This window comes from Lethenteron reissneri, chromosome 52, assembly GCF_015708825.2.
Source record: "Lethenteron reissneri isolate LAM-NWPU_2019-01 chromosome 52, ASM1570882v1, whole genome shotgun sequence".
Classification (NCBI taxonomy): domain Eukaryota; kingdom Metazoa; phylum Chordata; class Hyperoartia; order Petromyzontiformes; family Petromyzontidae; genus Lethenteron; species Lethenteron reissneri.
This window is the reverse complement of record NC_083830.1, coordinates 2,613,032-2,637,264: the sequence shown is the minus strand read 5'-3', so window position 1 is coordinate 2,637,264 and position 24,233 is coordinate 2,613,032. Positions and strand designations below refer to the sequence as shown.

Below are 24,233 nucleotides of genomic sequence, written 5' to 3'. Positions count from 1 at the left end.
TTGTTATGTTTTCGTCATTTTGTTCACTTGGAAAAAATGTCCCATATTATGGTACAACACTGGTCACTGGCTCGATTTGATCTCAGAATATTCCAGTTGAAACAATGATAAAGCTTTTTATAAACCCCCCCCACCCCCACCTGTCCAGCCAGCATTATCAACAGGTCCACCGCAGTCTGTTAATTGGCAGGTGTGGTCAGCGTGCAAGGGTAAAAACCTCTCCAGAGGGGCTCTCCAGAGCTGCCTGCCAAAGACGTGAGACGGCAATTACAGGGCCGCACCATTGCCTTGTGATGACGTGGCTTTTGTGCCCTCGCTTTGGACGTGTGCGAGGAACAGGTGAGAAGCCGTACAAGTGCCCCCACTGCGTGTACGCCGGGACCCAGCCCTCGTCCCTCAAATACCACCTGGAGCGACACCACCCGTCGGCCCAGTGCGGCGCTAGCCCCGACGTTGCAGACTACGATGACGCAACACCTGCACAGCAGCCACCGCCACCGCCGCCCCCACCGCCACCGCCACCACCGCCACCACCGCCCCCGCCTCCACCACCGCCGCCTGCACCGGCCGACACCCCGGTACCACGACCTCTGGCTTCAAATCCCGTGGATCCCAACTCGGGAAAACCGCCCTCCTTTGCCCCTCGGCCTGGAAAGCTCCAGAGCCTTGGGCGGGGCTTTGTCAGCGGCGGCCACTCGAAAGGCGTGGGTCCAGCGGCCGCGCAAGCGCAGGCCGGCAGCGGCGGCGGTGGCGCTGGCGGCGGTGGCGCTGGCGGCGGTGGCGCTGGCGGCGGTGGCGCTGGCGGCGGTGGCGCTGGCGTGGAGATCCGCAGAGAGGGCGACGTGAAAGCGGAGGAGCGCGACGCATCGCGGCCGCTCTCGGAAGAGCACGGCGCGCTCACCAAGCTGATCTTCAGCTCGCCCGAGATTTTCCAAAGCGTCATCCTGTCCAACCTGGCGCAGGCGTACCGGGGACTGGTCGGCAATGGGCTGGACTCGGTCACCAAGTTCTACCAGATGCTGCGCAACTCCAAGCTGGCGGCGTACGGTGACGGGAAGGCCTGCGCGGCGGGCCACGCGCCGCCGAACAGCTCGACGGCGCAGGCCACGGACGCGAGCAACCGCGCGGACGACGAAGGAAGCAAATCGCACCGCAAGTCGGTGAGGGCGGACGCCGACCCGCCGAAGCGCGACGTGTATGACGGCGCGCCGGCGAGCGCCGGCGGTGGCGGTGGCAAAGGTGTTGTTGAATCGACCGGCTCGAGCGTTGCGGAGAGCGAGAGTGTGTCCAACAACAATGGGCTGCACAACGGTCAGGGACTCGGCACCTTCCGCCGGAAGCGCACGTTTGACAGCGACGGGCTGACGATGCCCAACGGACTGCAGACGGAGCCGCTCGACCTATCCAAGAAGGCGCACGCAGAGGCTGTGTCGCTCAAGCTCCCAGGCGATGGGCCGTCACGTGGCGAGGCCTCAAGCACCGACACATCATCGTCGTCATCATCGTCATCGTCGTCATCTTCGTCTTCATCCTCCGGCCTCTCTACAGTCTCACAGGACGGCCCGCTCTACCGCGGCCGCCCGTCTGGCGAACGCGACGCGCCGTCATTTTGGGCCACGGCATCCATCTCAGAGGGGCAGCAGCTGAGGCGAGCGGGGGCGGCCGCTGACCGCTCGCGATCGCCCGGGCCCACCGAGGGCCCCAGCAGCGGCGGCGCCGGAGCCGGCGGCTTGCCGACGGAGCGCCGCTGCGGCACGCCATGTGGGAGGGCGGGAGACGAGCGAGGCGGCGGTGGCGGCGGCGCCGCGGGCAGACCGGCGGCGACAGCGACGGCGCACGCTCGCTCGCTGGCGGTCGGCTCGGCAGGGCAGCTCCTGTCGCTATACGGCGGGCGGCTCGGCGTGGCCGGCCTCAACTGGAGGAGCGAAGCAAACGGTGCGAATGGCGTCGACCGCGTAGGTTTTTCGCGGTTGTGCTCTTGTACGGCTCTCCGGTGTGTCTTCTTTCAGGTTGTACCGCGTGTTGTTCCGCACAATGTCCAACGTTCGGCCCTCCATGTGGGAGTTTCTTCAGTTTCTGGGGTTGCCAAACGTCAGACATTGTGCCGACCAACACGCGGTACAACTTGAAAACTCATCCGAGGCCTATGGCCGTGTTTATTTTGATATATAGTTTCATATTTTTTAAATATATATTTTCCCATGCGCGTGTGACAAAAAAAGAACCTAATTGCATTTTTGAAATTGTAATGCTCCTTTGTGATGTCTTGTATTTGGCCATGCAGACAGACTAATATTTTTTTTTATATACGGCAACAATATTCCTTAGAATTAAAACAACTTTAACTAATTATTTAAAACCTTTAAAAGCCTGAAAAGCTCCATATATTTATTTGAGAGTAATTTTAAACCACTTTGTTCATACAAAAAAACACCTCCGGATAGCATTCAAGTATTGAAGTCACAAACAGCATTTAAAACCGCAAAATATCATGATCAAAGCCCCAGAGATCAGTTTTTATTCACATTTAAGTTGAATACCTTTGTAAAAGCCAACTACATTATGGGGAAATGGCATGTTTACAATAATCTCTTGTTATTGTTGCAGGGAATATCATCGCCCACAGTCCCTAATTTGCCTACACGTATCTTTAGAGGCACCGCGGTGACGAGATATTAACAACCTTGCCTGGCATACAGAACATTATGGGTTCGATCCAAACCCTGATGCCTGTATATTTATCATTTGCATGTTCTCCCCATGGTTGCGTGGATTTTTCTCCCGGTTCTCCAGTTTTTCCTCCACATTTATAAACATGCGCTTAGAGTATTTGGCTGCTTTTCATTTCCACATGATAAGCCACTTCGCTGAGCTATCATTTGTGGCCAGGTCGCTTCTGAAAAAGAGTCATATAGCTCAGCGGGCCTTACCTGGTAAAATAAAAACAGTTTTTATAGTTTAAAAGTTTAGGTTTGGGAAGTGTCTTGGAACTTTCTTCTTGTCGGTTATTGTACTTTTGTCAGTTCCAGCGTGAGTGGCCAGTCTTTGAGTACACTGGTGTCCAAGTCTGATGTTTAAACCTGACCTCAAAGCAAACTCCTGCCAGTAGTCCATAGGCCAGAGCAAAACCGGCACCAACCAAGATAGAAAGGTGTAGGTGTACCAATATATATGTCACGAATACGATTTCATTCTTTGATAACTCCGCTGATTTCAAATGGTTCTCACATCATTCTTCCTCATTGGCCACGTAAAGAGATTGCAACCGCTAAAGTTGCGCCACCTCAGGCGGTGCGGATCATGGAGTTCAGGTGGCACCAGGGGGGGGGGGGGTCATTGACGCACTGTGGAGTTGGCAGTGCCCTCCTGGCGATTTGTTCCTACTGGTTATTGGTAAGGTTGCAGACAGGATCCAGAGTTCTCCACCGCCTCCCCCTTCCTCTCGCTTCATCACGGCTTAGATGAGTTTTTTGCTACGCGATAATGATGTTAATTGTCCATGAGAGGTTTTTTTGTTGGGAAGAAATATAAATGTGTCGTGAAAACCGCCACCACCCGACACTCCAATTCGTAAGGTTTGTCACGTTAACAAAAGATGCCAATTGGTTACTAGTTCAGCACACCGGTGTGTTAAAGAGCAAACCCTCAACAATTAAAATTCGAATACCGTAACATTTCGCCGGCAACTACAATCAGTCTAATCAAGCGACAGCCAGAATGTGAATTGTATAAAATCTATACGACTATCGGTGACTGCTGAGCCAACTGTACGTTGCTGCTTATTTAAAGGCCGCATCATCAGCATAATCGGCATTTGTGTCACCTTGTTGATGAGACTTGAAAACACCCGGAGCGCTGTGTGAAATCGTGGATGTCTCTTAGCCATGTCGAAACTATTTTGCGGGTGTCTGGACACCCCACGGGCGCCCCCCGCACCCCTGGGGTGGCAAAGTGGTTACAGCGGCAAGGACTCGCAATTGGAAGGTGGCACGTTCGAATCCCGATCAGGAATCGGCTCAACTCATCATCCGAAGGCGGTTAATGAAACGTGTACCAACTCTGTAGGACGGCAGTGGTCGCTCACATAGCAGAGCAAGCATCCGCCATGGCAACGTGGAAATTCCACCACTGGCTCAGCATCACCAACGGTGACAAACGGCTGCTTCGCGGTAGCAACGAGTCCATTGCCCGTCTGAGGTTTAACTCCCGATCACGGGAAGGAACATTTACCTTCGTTGAGGGCCAAATAGGACATTCAAATATACAACCCCTGGTGCTACCCCAATAACAACGCCGAATCTGGTCATGGGCCGTACCGGAACGGAGCCACGGCAGGCTCTTTAACCCAGACCCACCCGTGCCACAGGCACCCCGTCCCCTGACCAGCTGCCGGTCTGGCTCACACTGGTGGTGTCACGTGTGCGTGCGTGCGTGGGACGGTCGGCAGGGTACATGAAGAGCCACGTGCGGGGCCAGGGAGACCTCATGTGCAAGCAGTGCGGCAAGGTGTTCAGCCAGCCCAGCCACCTGCGGACTCACCTCCGATCGCACACCGGTATTTCCAGCAGCAGCAGTGGCGGCGGCGGCACCGCGGAGAATGCGATTTGTCCGCGAATCATTTTTTTGTTTGCTCGTATTCAGCTGTTAAGAGTTGCACGTGTATCACACGACGGAAGCGTGGACACTGAGTCACGCTTCAGCTGTTCGCTCTACGATTCGCGAACTGTGCAGTTGGTTTCCGCGGTTGTGCGGCATTGCTTCTCCGACGCGTATTAAAACTAGACGAAAGAACTGACGAATTTTATTTCACCAGGAAACCAGGTAAGGCCCACTGAGCTATATAGCTCTTTGTCAGGATCGACCTGGCCACAAACGATAGCTCAACGAAGTGGCTGTATCACGTGGACATGTATAAATGCACTTTTCTAAATGTGGAGGGAAAAACCGGAGACGAAGAAAAATCCACGCAACCACGGGGAGAACATGCAAACAAATATACAGCAGGCGTCAGGATCGGGATCGAACCCACGACCTCCTGTATACCAGGCGAGGGAGTTAACATCTTATTCTAGGTTCTTTCGGTAAAGTCACGTAGAAGGGAAATCATAAAATAATAAAAATAAAACAATAAAAATTCTCACGACGTTTCGATTGCAACACAAGCAATCATCATCAGGTGTGAAACCTACAGGAAGAAATTTTTTGCTGAATTTTTTAATTTGTTATTTTTATTATTTTATTATTTCCCTTCTACGTGACTTTACCGAAAGAACCAAGAATATGAATCCCTGCAGTCACGAAAGCTTTAAATCGTGCGCTCTTCGGGATTACGTCCGACGTTTCGCTCCAAGCGCTGGGAGCTTCTTCAGGAACTGAATCGTCGTGAACGGAACGAAACGTCAGCTTACTATTATGCCGAGCAACCACGATAGAGAGATACGACCCGAAATAACACATCAGACAGCGATGTATTTGTTCGGCGCTTTTGTCAATCCACTGCTGGGTGAGGAGGGCCTCCCGGCTGTTTGATCGTACTTCACCACGGCCGGTCAGTGCGGGTCGGTCACTGAAGGCAGGGAGCACAGACGTGGAAGCCTAGAAGTACAGTACAACAATTTGTGTTTCTGCTTTCCATCTCCGCTATGCACAATGTCGCACGGCAACAACCCACGATGCCTTTGTGATGCATGGTGGTCGCCGGTAGAAACTTCCGAGATCTGAAGAGATCGGCTCGTTCGAGTAGATCTGCCCATAGGCTTGGTTGTACCGTAAGGACAATTGCAGCCCCTTTCGTCAGCCCGTGTCGGCACTGGGCGTTGTTTGACCATACTTTGCCACGCTGGTCGGTGCGGGTTTCAAGAGATCCTTGCAGTTACACGACAGGACGTCGTTTAATAGCGTGCTTTATTCGAAATCTGTCAAGAGCTTGAAATTCTAATTTCCCATCGTGATCGTAATTTTTATTTTTTGACGCGTCTAATGTCATGATGTCTAGCCGTTACTCTGAGCGCTTGAGTGTTTATTACATCTCGCAGGACTGTGCAGGATGGCAGCGGCTTGGGGAGGCCTTCATCCAGCAGTGGATTGACCAAGGGCTGCTGATGATGACCATGAATAACTCTTTAAGTGTGTTCCATTTAAATTGAAGTATTACAATTCACTCTTTGTAAAAAAAAAAAATTTCAGTCGTTTTGTCTTTTCCATGCTTAACCCTCTTTTTTAACTCACTGGGTTATCGCGAGGTGATCCATTCATAGATACCCCACTATAATAAACACTTATTAATTGGCCGATAATAGCTTAATATATAGAGGACCACAGAGCTTGGTGGTGGTGGGGTGAGGGATATGACGCCGTGGTTCATCACTGCGTGGCTGCTACCTTCCTCCTAGCGCTGTGCTCTTTGCTAATTTTCATCCGGGCGGCCACTGTCGCCGATAAGACACCATCAGTGTGAGGGCCGCCACACATTTGAAACCATTGTTGGGTTTGACAGCAGCACGACAGTGATGGGGGCGTTTTCACTTTTGTGTATTGACGGGGATCGCACGTCAGGGGCCGCAAGTGGCCCGCGGGCCTTGCGGTGAACAATGCTGGCCTAGCAACTCTGAGTCGCTTTCTCTGTACGAGAGGGAGTGTGGCGTGGTGTTATTATTAAAGCAGCCTCTACAGATCTCCCACAAATGTTATTTCATAGATTATATTTTTTACACTCCCCTCTATAAGATATGGAGCCATCGTTGGTACAACAGTCTGCCAGCTGGTGAGAATAAAGTAAAAAGGAGATGTGTGTGTGTATGTTGAACTTCTTTCGCACCGTACGTAGCCAACCGCGCTAATCGGAGGTGCTGGGGAAGGACAACAAACTAAACACAAAAAGGGTAGAGCAATCAGTATCTATAAATGGATCACCCTGTATGAAGACTATAATTTTGTGTCAGTGAAGAGAAATCGCCCTTGAGCAAATCACCCAGAATGCCCCTGCGTCTCGTCACATCTCAAAAAGCTAAGCGGGGCTGAGCCCAGACGGCGCTCGGATGGGCGACCGCAGGCCGTCGTGATGCGCCACGCTTTCGAGCAGCGGGGGCATAGCCCGCCGTTATACTGCACTGGCATGCTTCTCATGTCGATGTCGCGTGCCGTCAACTGAGCCGCATTGGCCACCAGCGGTGCAATCCGGTGAAACGGCGCCCCAGCCCCCCCCCCCCCCCCCCGTGGCACACGTGGCGTGGGGAGGAGGCCCTCATCTAGCAGTGGATTTGCGCCAGGAGGGCTGCGAGACGTTTTGCTACTTTTTTTTTCTTTCTAGATTTGAAGTTTTCGTGACTGCAAGGGTCCATACTCTTTGGTTTATTCGGTAAAGTCACATAGGCAACACAAGCTCCCGTCTTCAGGTGGCACCATCACAGCATTGCCCACGTGCAGAGATGCTGTCGTTGTGCATGTGTGCGTGTGTGCGTGCGCGCGTCGGTGTGTTTACGTGCGTCGGTGTGTGTACGTGCGTCGGTGTGTGTACGTGCGTCGGTGTGTGTACGTGTGCGCGTTTCAGGATTAACAGGACGCCCTATGCGGTGGCAGGAATGTTTACAACGTTTTTGTTATTGTTAGCAACTGTTTTGGGTTTTGCACTAGTTTCACATTTACATTTGCTTTGTGCCAAGTTTATTTGAACATTTTCTACTGTTCTACAGTGGTTTTTAACCACGAAAGTGATGATGATGGTGATGACGACGATGATGATGAAGATTCAGAATCAATTAATAGTACGGTATGGAGTTGTTGTTTTTTTCTTCAAGACTTCGTTTACTAGAAATACAATGTCAATTCGTCAAATGCTAATGGTGTACAGCACCTTTGCTGATCCACTACAGGATGAACATAGGCCAAGAATTTAGCCATCTATATCCAGACGCTGGGTAGATTTTGTGCCGTCCTTCTACACACTACTCAAGTGATGATGATGATGATTTTTTTACTGAAATTTTACTGGTGAATTGCAGGCCATCTTGACATTTATCCGAGACCAAGTTTATTCCGAGTGAAGTATATAAAACAACCTCCAACCCTTCGTCAATGAATTGTTTGGATGAAGGCTTCCCCACACGGACGTGTTGCTCATGGGAGTTGTTTGACCCTACTTCACCACACGAGAAACTGCCGGTTGGCGATGGTAAGCGGCATTAATTTTGGGTAGCATAGTACAGTACAGTGCTGCTAAACTGACCTGGTCTGCCGACGATGTCACCCCACTGCAACAACAACTGCCATTCGCCACTAAGTAGCAGTGACATCACCACGGCGCTTGTGCCAGACCGTGCACGTTAAGGTCACCCCACTGAAAATGTTGCCACTGACCTGGTATCGAACTTGGAAAGGTCACGAGGTTCAGAGTGCGGTGCGCGGACTGGCGCTTCACTGTTCCACACCGAGTCTGTTGGGCACCATGGGGCTCTGACAGAAATGTAATTTTAAGAATGTTTCTAAAAAAATAATCTTCTTACATTACCATCAGTACAGTTGTCCCACGAGCAGATGTTTAGTAGCAGACAAATCCTTCGAAAGTCAATACGAATGGCTCATTTGGGATCCACATTTGGTTATTAGGTCAGGCCACGTGGCGGTAGTTTTATGCCAAAAATTATTGTCATTAACCCTCAACCACCTGATACGATTGTCACGTTCACACAGATATTATTTACACGTGGCACTCTATTTAGATGTGCCAAGATCGGAATTTTGGCATAAAACCACTACGTGGCCTAACCCCAAAAGCAAACCCCGTACGAATAATTGCGTTGGCTACGAAAACCTGTTGTTTGTGAAACTCATTTGCACTGCGAGTACAATTATCAAAATGCTGTTGACTCATTGCAGCCTGGGGGTAACCGATAATGCGGCGTGATATCTCAGCGAAGATATCCTCCTCCATCAAAGCCGCCATTATCAAAGGTGTCCCCCCCCCCCCCTTTCGCCGCACCCGGCGAAACGAGCCGGGGGTTACATCGCTCCACACGCCTCTCCCGTTTCCAGAGGGACGCCGCGAGCTTTTGTACTTTTGCGCTTCTCTGCGGGTCTCTCGCGCGCGCGCTTTCTCTAATGGAAGGAAGTCCATCGAATTTTATGAGCCCCCTTAATTCCTCGCGGCGGCGCTTTGCACGAATCTCCCCCATAAGCAACGGCACTTCCGAGGCTGCGACGATGGACGGCAACGCGGCCGCGGTTTGTGCGAAGGAGGATAAGAGAAAAGAAAAAACGAAACGGGAGAGCGAGTCTCTGTGCATTGGCACTAGCGGTTGCCGTGATATATTTTCTCACAATACGATTTTAACATTTTCATCATTTTCATCATCATGATCATCTCGATGTCAGCTTCTCATAAGCTTGGAATTGTATTTTGCATTTTTGTTGTCCCTTATTGTATGTGCGCCTGCTGCATGTCCAGTAAGTAATGATAGAGATTACTTAAGTGTTCTCCGACGGCTCTTCACTTAACATAATGCTGCCGTAAGTCTTCTCTAAGCACTGCAACTTTAAGATCTATAATGCTTATAATGCACATTCTGTCGGTTGCACTAAAATAATGAATTATTCAAACCAGCCATGAAGATGTTGTTGGTGTCATCATATATCAGTTGTACCTTCATTTACAAGGGATAACATCGAGCAAATCACTCAGGCAATGGGTAATAGGTATTTAATATCGAACTTTAATTGCAGTGTCTTTTCATATAGATTTTTTGGTCAGAAAAAAAATCAGAAAAAGTTACAACAATCACGAGATGAGATATTTTGCTTGCTTACAGCATTCATCTCAGCTACCTGCGTGGTCTACCGGTGGGGAGGATCTTTGTCTTGGTCTTTAGACAGCCATTTGAAGGGAAAGCGAGGTCAGGGAACCGTCAATAAACTGTCGATCATTTGGGGCCGTGTCCCGTACTGCGTTCCGTGGGATTTCTCCGGCAAACTGCGGCTTCCCCTGGAGCAAAAAATGACCCAGTAAGGACGTTTGAGGAACATCGCAAGCAGGGCTTTCCTAAATAAAGAGGCTCAGCGAGGCTTTTCTGAGTAAATAAAGGATTATTATTATTAATGCTATCGCCATGCGGCTTTATAAATCCGTTACTGGTTTGCGCAGGGGTCATCCGTAATTATACAGTGCTGTGTACAGTAATTTAGCAATTTCATCTTCCGAGCTTATACGAGCGTGAGTTATTCATTAGCATCCCGCTCACTTTCGCCGCGCTATAAATGTGCGCGGAAATTATAACAATTATGGATTGGATCTGCGCATACGCGGCATCTTTTAGTCACATTCTTGGCTTCCCCCATTGTTCAATTTGAGACTGCAATCAATTAAAAAGCGTCATTTTACATACATAAAGAGAGGCAATATTATTATGGTTCCATTTAAGTGCTTTTTCCCCCACCCCCAAGAATATATTATTGATATTTTACACAGTGATCAGATCGCCAGGAGTGTGCCTAATCCCTTCAGATGTCGGAAGCGAGCAGGGTTGAGCCTGGATTCCACACTCGCATGGGCCCAACCACCGACGCACATAACAGGTGTTATAGGCTGCGGTGAGGACTGAGTTGTCAGCAGAGGGCCGTGTTCGTTTTGTTTAGCATGTCCGATTAGCACGGTCGGCTACGTATGGTGAGAAAGAAGCTCAAAACATACATACGCAGAAAATCCATTGCCGTGATGTACATCTAAGTGTTGGTAAAATGAACCCTGATAACAGACGCGAGCTTGCACGGGAGAGGGCCCTCATCCAGCAGCGGACAGACGATGGCCTGTGCATGGACAAGTAGGCAATAAGCAACACTGGCTGACGCCCAGTAAGGAAGGAATCAGATTGTTTACATTGCCAGGATTTGAACCTATAAGTAGGGAGCCCAGAGGTACAATGTTAGACCACCCACCCAGCATGGGAAGGCTGCTTTATGACTCCATGTGACTTTATTTGGACTCGCCGATCTGATTACAAGTCCCCTGACCCCGTGCGATTAAATTAAAAATGTAAAAAATGTCTTAATATAAATATGTTTTTTTTACAATTGTGCCTCCTTGTATTTAAGCCACACTGGCAAAGGCGCAGCCCTGCAATAGCTCGTTCGTGCCACTGCTGGCGAAACGACCTCCACTCGAGCGAGCTCTGGAGAGCCATTCTGGAGGCTATTTTGGCCTACTCTTCCACACCGACCATGCATCTTGGAAGAGGTGGCAGCGTCCACACTTTACCCCACTGGGCTTCCTTAATACGCGTGGCTTGCCGATTGAATATTGGCGATGTAACCATATTGGTGATGTAACCAATTATAATACAGGGACTCCTTTACTTACGAAAGAGTTAGGTTCCCGAGATGTCTGTAAGTCGATTTGTTCGTATATGCGACTTCTGTCGATTCCAAACATATACGGCATGTACACTAAACACGGGGAATGTCTTTCAAAGTTGTATAATCTCCCGTAGATGCCACCAGTTCTTCTTACTGCCACCCTTAACACTTTCACCACTGTCACACTTCTAAAACATGATGGGGGTTGATAATGTTCGTGAAAAGCACAGAGCGTCGTAGTGAACTGCACAGCGACAACACAGCAACAGACAATGGCAGTGGCCCAGGCTGAAATGCTGGGTAATGAATGGGAATAATGGGTAATGAATGGGAATGCTGAGTAATGACACCGAATAACCACCGCCATCTATTGCGCGACGGTTGAACTTACGACGGCCTGAACAGGCAACTGGACATACGGACAGGTTTGTTCGTATCTCTGAAAGTTCGTAAGTCGAATGTTCGTAAGTAGAAGAGTCCCTGTACTTTACTTTTATTTAGCGTCATTCATGCCAACAGCATCCAAAAACGCTATACATGAAGTAATGAATTATATTCGTAAGGACCAAATCCCATATACGCGGTTGTGTACGGATGGCGCGACAGAATCCCAACACGCACACATACATACCGAGAAAATAAAAAACCCTACTACTACCAAGCAAAGTAAAAAATGAATAAACAAATTTGGAAATGGCACCAAAACTAAAAAAAGCACAAACAACAAAATTATCACAACAAAGAAACGAGTCCATTAGGTCTACTGGCATACAATCACCAACTTCCCAGCCAAGCCAAGGAAACCTTCACAGGAGGGGGCGGTGGTGGCAGTGGCCAAAAATTTACGACTCGTTTATACCGCTGGATGGACAGAGAGAGAGTGCGGCGTCGGTGGAGTTAAGAAATTCGCCGCCCCTTCAACCACCGCGCCGGGAGATCGAAAGGAACCAGTTACCCTCTGGATTGCGAGCTGCAGCAAAAACACGGCACGGCAAATCCCGAGCGCGCCTAACCGTTAAAACACAGCAACATCGTCGCTATACACGCATATGCACACTGCACTGCAGTGTTCAACACAATGTGCTTCTATTCACTTGACGTTATATGATTCACAGCTGACACAATATAGTGCGTTACACGTGTGTGTGCCCCGTTTCCCGTGCATGAAAAATATTTCACTCGCTCTCTCTCTAAGGGACAAACGGATGACGCACAAAAAGTCGAGATTAGTGCGTCTGCTAATAAGTCCCAACATGGAAATCTGCGGATGTTTTTCATGATTCCAATAGAACATTCGCATTGCGGACGCCGAATAGTTGTCGATTCACATGGCAAAAAGAGGGTTAATGAGTAAAAATGTGTTTCTAGGCATTATTACGTTTTCCTACGTATTTTTTGCACACACCAAAAAGAGGAACATTTTACTAATTAGTCCTACTATTTGCCTTGCTTGTAATCAGTTTTTGATTGCGCCTGGGGCCTGAATAATGAGGGAAGCACAAAGCGGATATTTCTTTGTTTGTGTGTGCTTCTCTGTATGAAATTGAGTATTTTAAAGATACGCAATCTGCCACATTTAACGTAAATTTCCATTGCTTTTATATCGCATTTTTACGTCGTTCTCTTCAGCCGACGAAAGCAAGGTGTAACCTCCACCGCCCACCTTAAAATCATTTTGCTACAAATTCTCTAAAGCCTATGTACTGCATATTCCTTTAAAGAATTAACATTGCAGTTGAAACAACCAAAATATATTCACCAAGATGAAAACACGATCATCTTTGACAGACAAGGTCAATATGTTACATGCAACGTTTTACAAAGTGATATCCTAAATGGTATTGCTTTTGCGTGAACAAGCACTGGCTTTCCTGATTGGATATGGCAAATTATTGTAAATGAAATGGATGTGTACATGTGTGTTTGTATGGTTGTGGGGTGAGCGGTGGTGTAGCGGTTAGCGAGCTGCCTAACACAAGTCGCGATTATCTGAACCGGTCCCGGGCCTTCCCTAGGTCGATTCAGCCTCAAATGAATACCTGGTGTGGTGTGTAAACATCGCCACTGGGGAGACAAAGGCGGCCGGGCGTGGCGTTGGACACCCTCTCGTGTGCCGTTTCGGGCTTCATAGGTGCTCACTAACAAGACTTGCCCCAATCGTCTGATAAAGCTATACGGGGGATCTTTCTCTTTGTGGTTGGTGCAGCGGTGGCGCTGTTGGTTAACTCACTGCGCTACGAACCTGGCGATCGGAGTTCGATAGCCCGCTCCCGGCCAACATCAGTGGTTAAAGTCTGAACCTGTCCTGGGCCTACCCTCGGGTGACTCAGAATTCAACTGAGTACCCAGTGCAGAGCATGAACATAAGTACCGGGGAAACAAAGGCAGCCAGGCATAGTTCTAAGACTTGTAGGTACGATGGGTGTCATGTGCCGTGCGTGGAAACATTTTGTGGTTCACCAACGATTTTTAATATCTAGATCTTTGACATCGTAGGGTTGCTGCTGTGATGGGGCGATGTTAAAGTATATTGTACGATATAAGGTCTACGCCAAGTGTATTGTCCACTTTGCAAATGATTACCATGTTGTGATCGTTGTGGCTCATGTAAAAAGAAAAAAGAAAATCATCTATTTTTCACTGACCAAATATTTATGAAATAACAAAAGCACGAGAATTAAAGCTGTAGAGAAATAGCTATTACTCATTATGTTAGGGCTTTGCAAGATGTTTTCTGGGGTAATTGATGGCGTGGCAAATATGTGATCTCATTGTTTTTAGTCTATTTCATCATTTAGTTACTCCTCGTGTAACTGGCAGCGTGTGCGTTATCAGCGTTACAGATTGTAAAGCTGCAATCATTAAAATACATCTGACAGGCTTATAATAAGTGAATTGCAGTTGACAAACTTTTCCGTGTTATTTTATTACTACTACTACTACGCTTGGTTACACAGCGAAGCCTCACTGAGTCTCTCTTTCAGGAGAATCCAAACAAGTTTTGTCACGAGAGGGGGCAGTGATTGCTATGTATATTCAAATCTAGTAATTTGCGTTTTTTTATGTTTGGGAAATTTGGAGCATGACGCCAACACACGACGGCCTACTCTTGCGAATGGCGTCATGGGATATTTAACGTCCGCTGTGCAACCAATTGAGTGCGGTGTTACGGTTATTACAACTGCAGCATTAACCAGGGCGGCCGCTGGTTTTGAATCGCGAACCTCTGCAGCGCTCAGCAATGTCACCGTCCTTTGTCAAAAATACAACAAAGCACAAAAACAGTACAATAAAACTGCAAACTGCAAATTACAAAGTTATGGGTAACTTGTATTGCGACATGCATTATATGTTGGAAATGCAATATCGTGTAATTTCGTAAAAATGGTATCACAGCAACCCTATATGGCTGTTGCATAACTTGTGGACCTGCCCTCCTCATTGTCAGGCCCTGTGGCGGCTGTCATTCAGGGTCAGTGGGGGCCTGGGCTCCACTTTTGAATATATGTAAAATAAGACATTCACAAAAGCCTGCCCATGATAATGACAATTTATTTCATTGCAACGAGCTAACACTAACAGTCTTTTCTTTGTATTTTATCACAAGTTATCTCACCATTGTTCAATCGATCATGGCAACAGAGAGAAGGCAATTCTTCCCAAAACTCCTGCAGTAAACTAGAAACTACTTTTTATTTTATCAGATAAAGCCCACTGAGATGTATTGCTCTTTTTCAGAAGTGACCTGGCCACAAGTGATAGCTCAACGAATTGGATTACCACGTGGACATTTATAGCAGCCAAATACTCTAAACGCACGTTGATTCTAAATGTGGAAGGATAAACTGGAGGGCCTTCAAAAAATTCCACGTGATCACAGGGAGAACATGTAAACTAAAGATTTACAGGCGTCAGGGTCGGGATCGAACCCACGACCTCCTGCATACCAGGCGAGGGAGTTAACATCTCGCAACCGCGGCACCCCCCGTCCAGCTTGGTGCTTCCGTGCCCAACCAATATTTTTACCCACCAGCTGCCACTGCTCACATGACTATTTCATCCGCGTCGGAATAGCAACGGAGGTGATGGTGAATTAATTCCTTGCATCTCTCTGTGTGTCCACCCCCCCCACCCCACCCCTGCCCCTGCGACGGCCAACAGGCGAGCGCCCCTACCGCTGCCGGCACTGCCCCTACAGCGCCTCACAGAAGGGAAACCTCAAGACGCATGTGCAGTGCGTCCACCGGCTGCCCTTCGACAACAGCGAGTATCCCGACCGCCGGTTCAAGCGGCTGCGGGGCGACAGCCCCCCACCTCTGCCCGGCGGGGACGCCGGGGGAGCCGACGACTTCTCGGGCGACGGTCGCGCCATGCTCTCCGCCGAGGATGCTGCCGCCTCGGCCCCCTGCTCCTCGCCTGCCCTCCCTTGAAAAAAATGCACAACGATGAGGATGATTGCGGCGCCGATTCACGCTGGGCTGCTCATCGACGACATCGATCGGGGGCTCGTGGTCGCTGGTGGACTGGAGTGGGTGGCGTGTGATGAGTGGCCGCAGCCGTAACGAGAGGTCTACTGGATGTGGTGCGCCGGACACGGAAAATATTTTTCCGGGTCGCTGACCCAGGGAGAACCGATCGAAATGAAGCCTCGGATGTGACACGGCTGAAGGGAGATATAGTACCAAAACGTGAATGGCTCTTATCTTTGTGGACGCAAACCGGAGGTCGTTGCCCTGGGCTGTGGGACCTGCGGGTCTGACGCTGCCTTCGTTATTGGATTAAAAACAAAAAATACTTTCAAATTGCGGTCAGGTGTGCCGTTATGACGCTCTGGTTGTGACACCACGATGGCACTCCGAGACATTTATCATCACGACAATTTGATTTGATGTAGAGTTTGGATGTATATACTGTATAGAGTGAAAAAGTGATTGCATCTAAACACGCTGTACAGAAACAGCAGGCAATGTTTAATTCATAGAGAGAACCAGGCAGTCAGTCATAGCCAGGCCTCAAATCTCGCCACTTGAACAGGGGTAGATGGTTAACAGCCTGGAGGAAGGGGATTCAGGACTATGGGAACAGAGAAGAATGAGTGACTGGGTGTGGAGGGTGTGGAGGGTGTGGAGGGTGACTGGGTGTGGAGGGTGACTGGGTGTGGAGGGTGTGGAGGGTGACTGGGTGTGGAGGGTGACTGGGTGTGGAGGGTGACTGGGTGTGGAGGGTGACTGGGTGTGGAGGGTGTGGAGGGTGACTGGGTGTGGAGGGTGTGGAGGGTGACTGGGTGTGGAGGGTGTGGAGGGTGACTGGGTGTGGAGGGTGTGGAGGGTGACTGGGTGTGGAGGGTGTGGAGGGTGACTGGGTGTGGAGGGTGTGGAGGGTGACTGGGTGTGGAGGGTGTGGAGGGTGACTGGGTGTGGAGGGTGTGGAGGGTGACTGGGTGTGGAGGGTGTGGAGGGTGACTGGGTGTGGAGGGTGTGGAGGGTGACTGGGTGTGGAGGGTGTGGAGGGTGACTGGGTGTGGAGGGTGTGGAGGGTGACTGGGTGTGGAGGGTGTGGAGGGTGACTGGGTGTGGAGGGTGTGGAGGGTGACTGGGTGTGGAGGGTGTGGAGGGTGACTGGGTGTGGAGGGTGTGGAGGGTGACTGGGTGTGGAGGGTGTGGAGGGTGTGGAGGGTGACTGGGCGTGGAGGGTGACTGGGTGTGGAGGGTGTGGAGGGTGACTGGGCGTGGAGGGTGACTGGGTGTGGAGGGTGTGGAGGGTGACTGGGTGTGGAGGGTGTGGAGGGTGACTGGGTGTGGAGGGTGTGGAGGGTGACTGGGTGTGGAGGGTGTGGAGGGTGACTGGGCGTGGAGGGTGACTGGGTGTGGAGGGTGTGGAGGGTGACTGGGTGTGGAGGGTGACTGGGTGTGGAGGGTGTGGAGGGTGACTGGGTGTGGAGGGTGTGGAGGGTGACTGGGTGTGGAGGGTTACTGGGTGTGGAGGGTGTGGAGGGTGACTGGGTGTGGAGGGTGTGGAGGGTGACTGGGTGTGGAGGGTGTGGAGGGTGACTGGGCGTGGAGGGTGACTGGGTGTGGAGGGTGTGGAGGGTGACTGGGTGTGGAGGGCGTGGAGGGTGACTGGGTGTGGAGGGTGTGGAGGGTGACTGGGTGTGGAGGGTGTGGAGGGTGACTGGGTGTGGAGGGTGTGGAGGGTGACTGGGTGTGGAGGGTGACTGGGTGTGGAGGGTGTGGAGGGTGACTGGGCGTGGAGGTTGACTGGGCGTGGAGGGTGACTGGGTGTGGAGGGTGACAGGGATCACTACACCAATGTAGTGACATCACAGGAGCTCTATGATGAAGTGCCTGACTGAATTTAAGGCTCTGATTTTTTTCTCTCATTTACGAAACTACAAATTTGCATCAGCTGATCCGAAACACACAAAGCCTAGGGTATGCATTTACAAGACAAGAGCCGTTTACATATTTTTTGGTTCCCATCTTCCTTTTACTCATTCGCCTGGTGTTTATTTTAACATATGTATACATTTATAATGTTAATATCCTTTTATTTATCCTGCTGGGAGGCACCATGGCAAGGTGTCTAACTCACACACGGAAAAGTCGCGATTTCAAAATCATGGTTGGCGGTTCGCCCGGTCCGTCATCCCTCCCAAGTTACGCTAAGTCAAGAGTGGGTTCTTTTGACGAGAGACTGGTGCCTGTCACAGGAATGTAGAATGTCCACTGCCGGCTCAGGACCGCCAAGGTAGATGAGCGCCGCCCAATGCTTATTTTGCACGTGAGAGGACGCTTGAACTTTGACCCTGACTATTTATCCGGCAAGCCTAAAGTGAGCCGCGAGTTTTAATCTCGTTCAAATGAAATCAAGAAACTGCTTTGGCACCGGTGTGGAAGGACAGACTGAAGACCGCCACCTCACCACCATCTTCATCATCAACGCCGCCATAGAATAGAAAAATACACTGGGCGAGGGTGTGGCCATTAAAAAGGCGTCAAACCGTTATTCGTTTGCCGGTAGAATTCTGCAGGAGTTTGAACCGAGTGGTGAAATTTTGGCAACGCATTCCTCACATACGTTTTTTTTTATCACGAGGTGTTCGATGTGAACCCACCCCAACAAAATGGCGTCCTTACGAGAGTGAGCAAAATGTGTCAATTTGTATGCGAATTATGAATGGCGCTATTGACACAAAAATAAATAATTCCAAATGTTTGCCCATGTGCGTTCTGCTTGTACCACGTGTTGTTCGGCACTGCGTCTGACGTTTTCCTCCACGTGCTGAGAATTCACTTCATGAAGAAGCTCCTGGCATGTGGAGCGAAACGTCGGATATCCAGCTGTGCAACACGCAGTACAACCCCAAAAATAACCCATCGGAGAGCTGTACAGTACCATTGCAACGACAAAAAACTAGGAGTGGAATTCCAAAGGATGTTTGGCAAAGCATCTGTGTGTATACCGTGTATAAATATAGGCTAGGCTGATGATTCAGGCAATTAACTTTCTTCAGTGGAAAGACAGATAACTCTCTCCCTGAATGTCACCCTTACTGTGTTTTTCTATGAAAAGACGATGCTGATGATGAGGGTGTTGAGGGTTTTTTCTCACTTCCTGGTTTGGTCTCATCGTGTGGACTTTTGCCCTCGTACTATCGCGTGGATTTAAGCGTAGGCCGCCATTGTACCATTATTGGCTGTAACAAATCCATCAGCTACACTCCCAGGAAATTGAAGGACAAGGTGTTTGAGCCAGTCGAATTGGCATAGTAACTTAACGGTCAAGGCTGGATTAAGTTTGAGGGGGGCCCTGGGCTGTTATAGTTTTGGGGTGGGGGCAAGGCCCTCTTTGTGTGTTCAATTCCCTTTAGGGGTTTACTGCCATGAGCCACATCTAATATTAAACGCTCCACTGTTATTCACCTCAGTTGTTTAAGTTTGTAAATGTGACCAACAAATTCTAAAGCTATTGCTTTCATGACCAAATTCCACATTCGAATTTATCATAGTATTTTCTTTCAACAATAATAAATCTGTGTTCAGGATATCTATATATATTTTGTGGGGGGGTGGACCTCAATCCAAGACCCTGGGCTGTAGTCCTTGCGTTAATCCGGCGCTGGTAATGTGTACATTTACGTACAATCGATAGTAGTTACTTATTTATGCAGGGAAATCTCACAGAATTTCTACATGTTGGTCAAACGTCCCAAGCAGGATACCTCAATTGTTCTTGACACACTCAGTACGGCTTTCACGGATCAAGACAAACATAACTGGTGTTATGCAGGAGGGCCCCGCTGAGTGATATTAAGGCCACGTTTTAATAAAAAAAAATGTTTGCATGCGGGAGGAGGAAACCGGAGTGTCTGGAGACGCATTGAGCATACGAGGGGACAGCAATTCTAAAATGAATCTACATTTGTATTTTTCGGCTATGCCTCTGTCCAAAATCACCCAGAGTGCACCCAATCCCATCAGATCTCAGATCTCGTCAGATCTCAGAAGCTGGGCATGGTGTGAACTTGGACAGTGCTTGCACGGGTGACCACCATGTGCACAAGACAGGTGGAGTAACAAGCCGTGGGCAGCAGAGGGGGCAGGGCAGCAAAATATATTGTTTTGCACTTCCCCAAACTTCACCAACCCACGTGGTGAAGGCGTTGGGGAAGGCCCTCATCCAGCAGTGGCTTGACAAACGGGCTGTACATAAACACTGTGTAAGGCTTCTCCATGAATGTTTATGACAATGAACCCTGTGGCATCCTTTCACTCTCTTGGAATGATTTCACGACGCTAAATTATTAAACGGGTGGCAATGAAATACCCAGTGGTGATTGTATGTGGTAACTCTTCATAACACGTGTTCTCACGGAATTTTTTTTTTACTTTTCAGTTTTATACAACGTCCGGTACTGGTTCTTTACCTCATTCGGTATCATTTAAAAAAACGTACGATCGATGGTATTGTCAACGGTGCAGGGCGGGAGTCAACTGAGCTGTAGACGATTTTAACTCAAGGTCATCTCACGGTCTCTCGCCGGTGCATTTTTATTCCAACCACCTTCAACGTTAAGGGTGGAGGTCACGGCTTTGCAAATTGCGTGCGGTGCGGTCAAATATGGGTTACCCTCCATTTCACTGAAGTCATCTCCTCGATGGAGATATTATGTTCTACGGCCTAAATTAAATCTGGCGCAACACACGTGCAAGTGCAGCATCATTTTTTTTAGAGGTGCATTCCAATATGATGGTATTTTAAAAAAATATGGTGATGGGATACACGTGACTCTTTTTACCGTGGTGAATATGGAAATGGGGAGGGGTGCGGTGGGGTTCGTCGTTACTTGAACTATCGAGGTGACCGATTTTTTTTTTCTGGACCACACTCCGGGACGACGTCCCCCAATCGTGTCACGTTCGCCTGCACCGCTCTTCAATTCATCCGCACCTCTGTGGCAGGGCGTGGCACGTGCTCATCGACGCGCACATCACGACAACGATTCCCCCCCACTCACCCACTCACGAACTGCTCCCATTGGGTAGTGGCCAGAGTGATGATGCCACGGACTCCATGGTCTTCGTTTCTGAAACATCACTGCCGCCCAGAAGTCTTCTTTCTAATTATCAGTATTGTATTTAGCCAGTTTTTATGTTGGGGACGGCAGGTGATTATTTATTTATTACCCAACTTACGTTTATTTACCCTGTACTCAACTATCGATGCTATGTAGTGCTGTGTCATTGTATGTACTATGAGGAATTTACGTTGAAATAAACATATTATTATTTATTACTGTTATTGTTACTTTGACACTGGATGTAGCTCATATTTTTTTATCAGCGTTGTACAATATTAGTCTTCATTTATTTCAATGCGGATGCAACCACGGACAAGAAAGGCAGCGTGGTCCAAAATTCCAAACTCGCAGGGAGGGGGTGCGGGGGGGGGTTTGGGATGTTACCACGTGTCCTTGGGCGCAATGTCCCACGTTTTGCTCCGTGTGCCCGGACCTTCTTCAGTCGATTGAGGAACTCGAAATACCTACGTCAGTCGTAGTCCGAGATAAGGTTAACATTTCACACTCGGCAAAGCCGCGTGTTCAAAACCCCTTCACAGACTTCGTTCGGCCACTACCACTATCTCCAACTTTCACTGGCCCGTCTTGTGTGCAATACTAAGCTTGGCCAAGCCCATGTGGATGGTGGGTGAGGGTCAGGTTGCGTGCAAGTCACCAAATCAGGCCACCAACATATATGGGTTTTCAATTTTGATCACAGGATGCAAAAATATAAGGAATAATAAGAATTTAGAGCTGGGACGATTTGTAAATTAAATCGCCTAAAAATTGTCATCGACAACTTTTTAATGTTTCTGGTTCAACTATCTGACCCTCTTAAAAATGGTGGTTGCCCCAATAGCCCGCTTCCCGAATGCAGGAAACCCCGACGAGCCACGCCCAGTGGTGACACGGCAGATGATACTCTTCAAATCTAGAACGGCAGATGATGTCACCAAGATCCAGCCTATCACCTCCCGTCCAGCTGCACGCATTGAAAATTAGGTGACAATTCCAAACAAAATTATATTTGCTATTAGTTTAGTGCAACGCAATTCGTGGAATAATCGAGCCGATAATCGATCGTGTAATAGATTACTTCAATAATCGGATATCTCAGCTCCAGAATGCATTTGCCAATTAATTATGATTATTTGTGCATCTCGCTCATTACCACGAGGATATTGGTTTGGATATATGGGCAATCAAGTTTTTTTAAATATGTGTAAGGAAACTAATGTGCATGGAAAAACCCCCACGCTTATGAAGGAAGAGCACTCAAACCCTGCACAGGTAGGTAAGCAAACCTGTCCTGCCTCTTATAAGCAGCAACAGGGCTCGGCAACCTGTAGCTCTGAAGCCGCATGCGGTGACCCTTTAAGGACTACAGTGGAGCTCTTGACATTTTGACAAAAAAATGGCTCTTCTTGTTATGTTGGTTGCCGACCCCTGACCATGGAAGTCCAGTTCACCATGGAAGTCCAGTTTAGCATGGGAGTCCAGTTTACCATGGAAGTCCAGTTTAGCATGGAAGTCAAGTTTACCATGGAAGTCCAGTTCACCGTGGAAGTTCAGTTTAGCATGGGAGTCCAGTTTACCATGGAAGTCCAGTTTAGCATGGAAGTCAAGTTTACCATGGAAGTCCAGTTCACCATGGAAGTCCAGTTTACCGTGGAAGTCCTGTTTACCATGGGAGTCCAGTTAACCGTGGAAGTTCAGTTTAGCATGGAGTCCAGTTTACCATGGAAGTCCAGTTCACCATGGAAGTTCAATTTACCGTGGAAGTTCAGTTTAGCATGGGAGTCCAGTTTAGCATGGAAGTCCAGTTTCACATGGGAGTTCAGTTTACCATGGGAGTCCAGTTTACCATGGAAGTCCAGTTCACCATGGAAGTCCAGTTTACCATGGCTCCTAGCATGTGGACACGCAGCTAGGTTTCTGCGACATGAACCCATTGTGATCCGCAAACCCTGTCTTTAATACCCCCTCTCCACTGGCACATCTGAGCCGAGCCAGCCCCGGGCTCTCGCGGTACGAGTGCTCTTCCATGGACTATTGACGGTGTTCAGGTCAGATCCGAACCGTGATACACTCGCCCCACAAGACATCATGATCTGGCACGGGGCCAAGCAGGGCCAGGGGAGTGGCTAGCGACACGTGCATTGGGTGTGACGTCAGTCGTTAGAACTGAAAAACGTTATCGCTGCCATGCTGTCAATTACTTTAATTTTTTTTGTAAATCACTGATTTAAGGGTAATAGCTATCAATTAAAAGCTTCACGATTTTTTTTATTTTGTAAGGATTTGTCTTACTAAATGAGCCACGATCAGAACAATATAATTATAGTTTGCAAAATTGATGATTGTTATCGTGGACCCTCCATCATGCAATCTTATCTACGGGACAGAAATACGTCGTTTCGCAATCACGTAGTTACTTTATTTATATCGCGACCTGATTTGAGTCGCCTAAACCCCACACTTACGTCGCTGACAGCATCGTCCGTCCTGTCTCGTTATACGTCGCCTCTCAGCCTATGCCTCCACCGCCTACTACCTGTAAATCACTTGGATTGACGTCGTTTCGATATTCATCGTCGCACCTTTCAGGAACGCATCCCCGACATAAACCGTGGTGCTACTGCATTGCCATATCATGACAAGCCGAGTTTTCTCCAACCGTTCACTCTATGCACAGTACATTTATCCTACTCATAGCTTCAATAATCCTTCAACAATCCATACTCCCTCTGCCACGTGCACGTAATATAATGAATGCTACTAAGCTTCCTAAAAACAAATTGCATTTCGGAGTTTACGGAAGAAAAATACCAACGTCTTCGAAGCTTGCTTGCCAGGCACTGCTAATTGGAATACTTTTTTTTTTTAGAATCGGTGAGATTTTGAATTTCCATTCCTCGTTGAATTTTCGACAGCAGGATCTGCTCCCATGTACCACGTGTGTCAAATTGTTCTGACATGCGGACCACTTTAGCCAAAACATGTCTCCTAGGAGGGCAGGGTGCATATTCAATAATAACCAACTGTAATTCATTTTGAAGTGCAGTATGTATTTATACGTGAATACCTGTTTATTTCGATGCAAAATGTAATGTTTTTTTACAGACATATTCACAGATGAAATCCATGGTTCCTAAATTTCAACTTGGGTGGAGCGATGGGAGCAGTGGTTGTCTCGCTGCGCTACAAACCTGATGACCTGAGTTTGAATCCCAGTCAAGGCTGTCATCAGCCGCCGGTGATATCTGCATCGAGTCCTGTGTCCACCAATTCAGCAACCTGCAATGAACTGACCAGCATGGTGAAGTAT

The 24,233-nt window shown here is 48.7% G+C and overlaps 1 protein-coding gene across 4 annotated transcripts in view; it reads left to right on the top strand.

Moving 5' to 3' along the window:
- The window catches only part of LOC133355941 (zinc finger protein 516-like), a 61,797-nt gene extending 45,350 nt beyond the window's left edge, over positions 1-16,447 (top strand). For 2 of the 4 annotated variants that reach the window (XM_061573380.1, XM_061573379.1), the window contains exons 4-6: positions 340-1,935; positions 4,448-4,555; positions 15,505-16,447. In XM_061573380.1, coding sequence (XP_061429364.1) covers positions 340-1,935; positions 4,448-4,555; positions 15,505-15,773 — 1,973 coding nt within the window. In that variant the 3' untranslated portion in view covers positions 15,774-16,447. Of the gene's footprint in view, positions 1-339; positions 1,956-4,447; positions 4,557-6,035; positions 6,127-15,504 lie in introns of those variants that run through there. The other 2 variants (XM_061573381.1, XM_061573382.1) reach the window with 2 other exon arrangements.
- Positions 16,448-24,233: the final 7,786 nt, after the last annotated feature.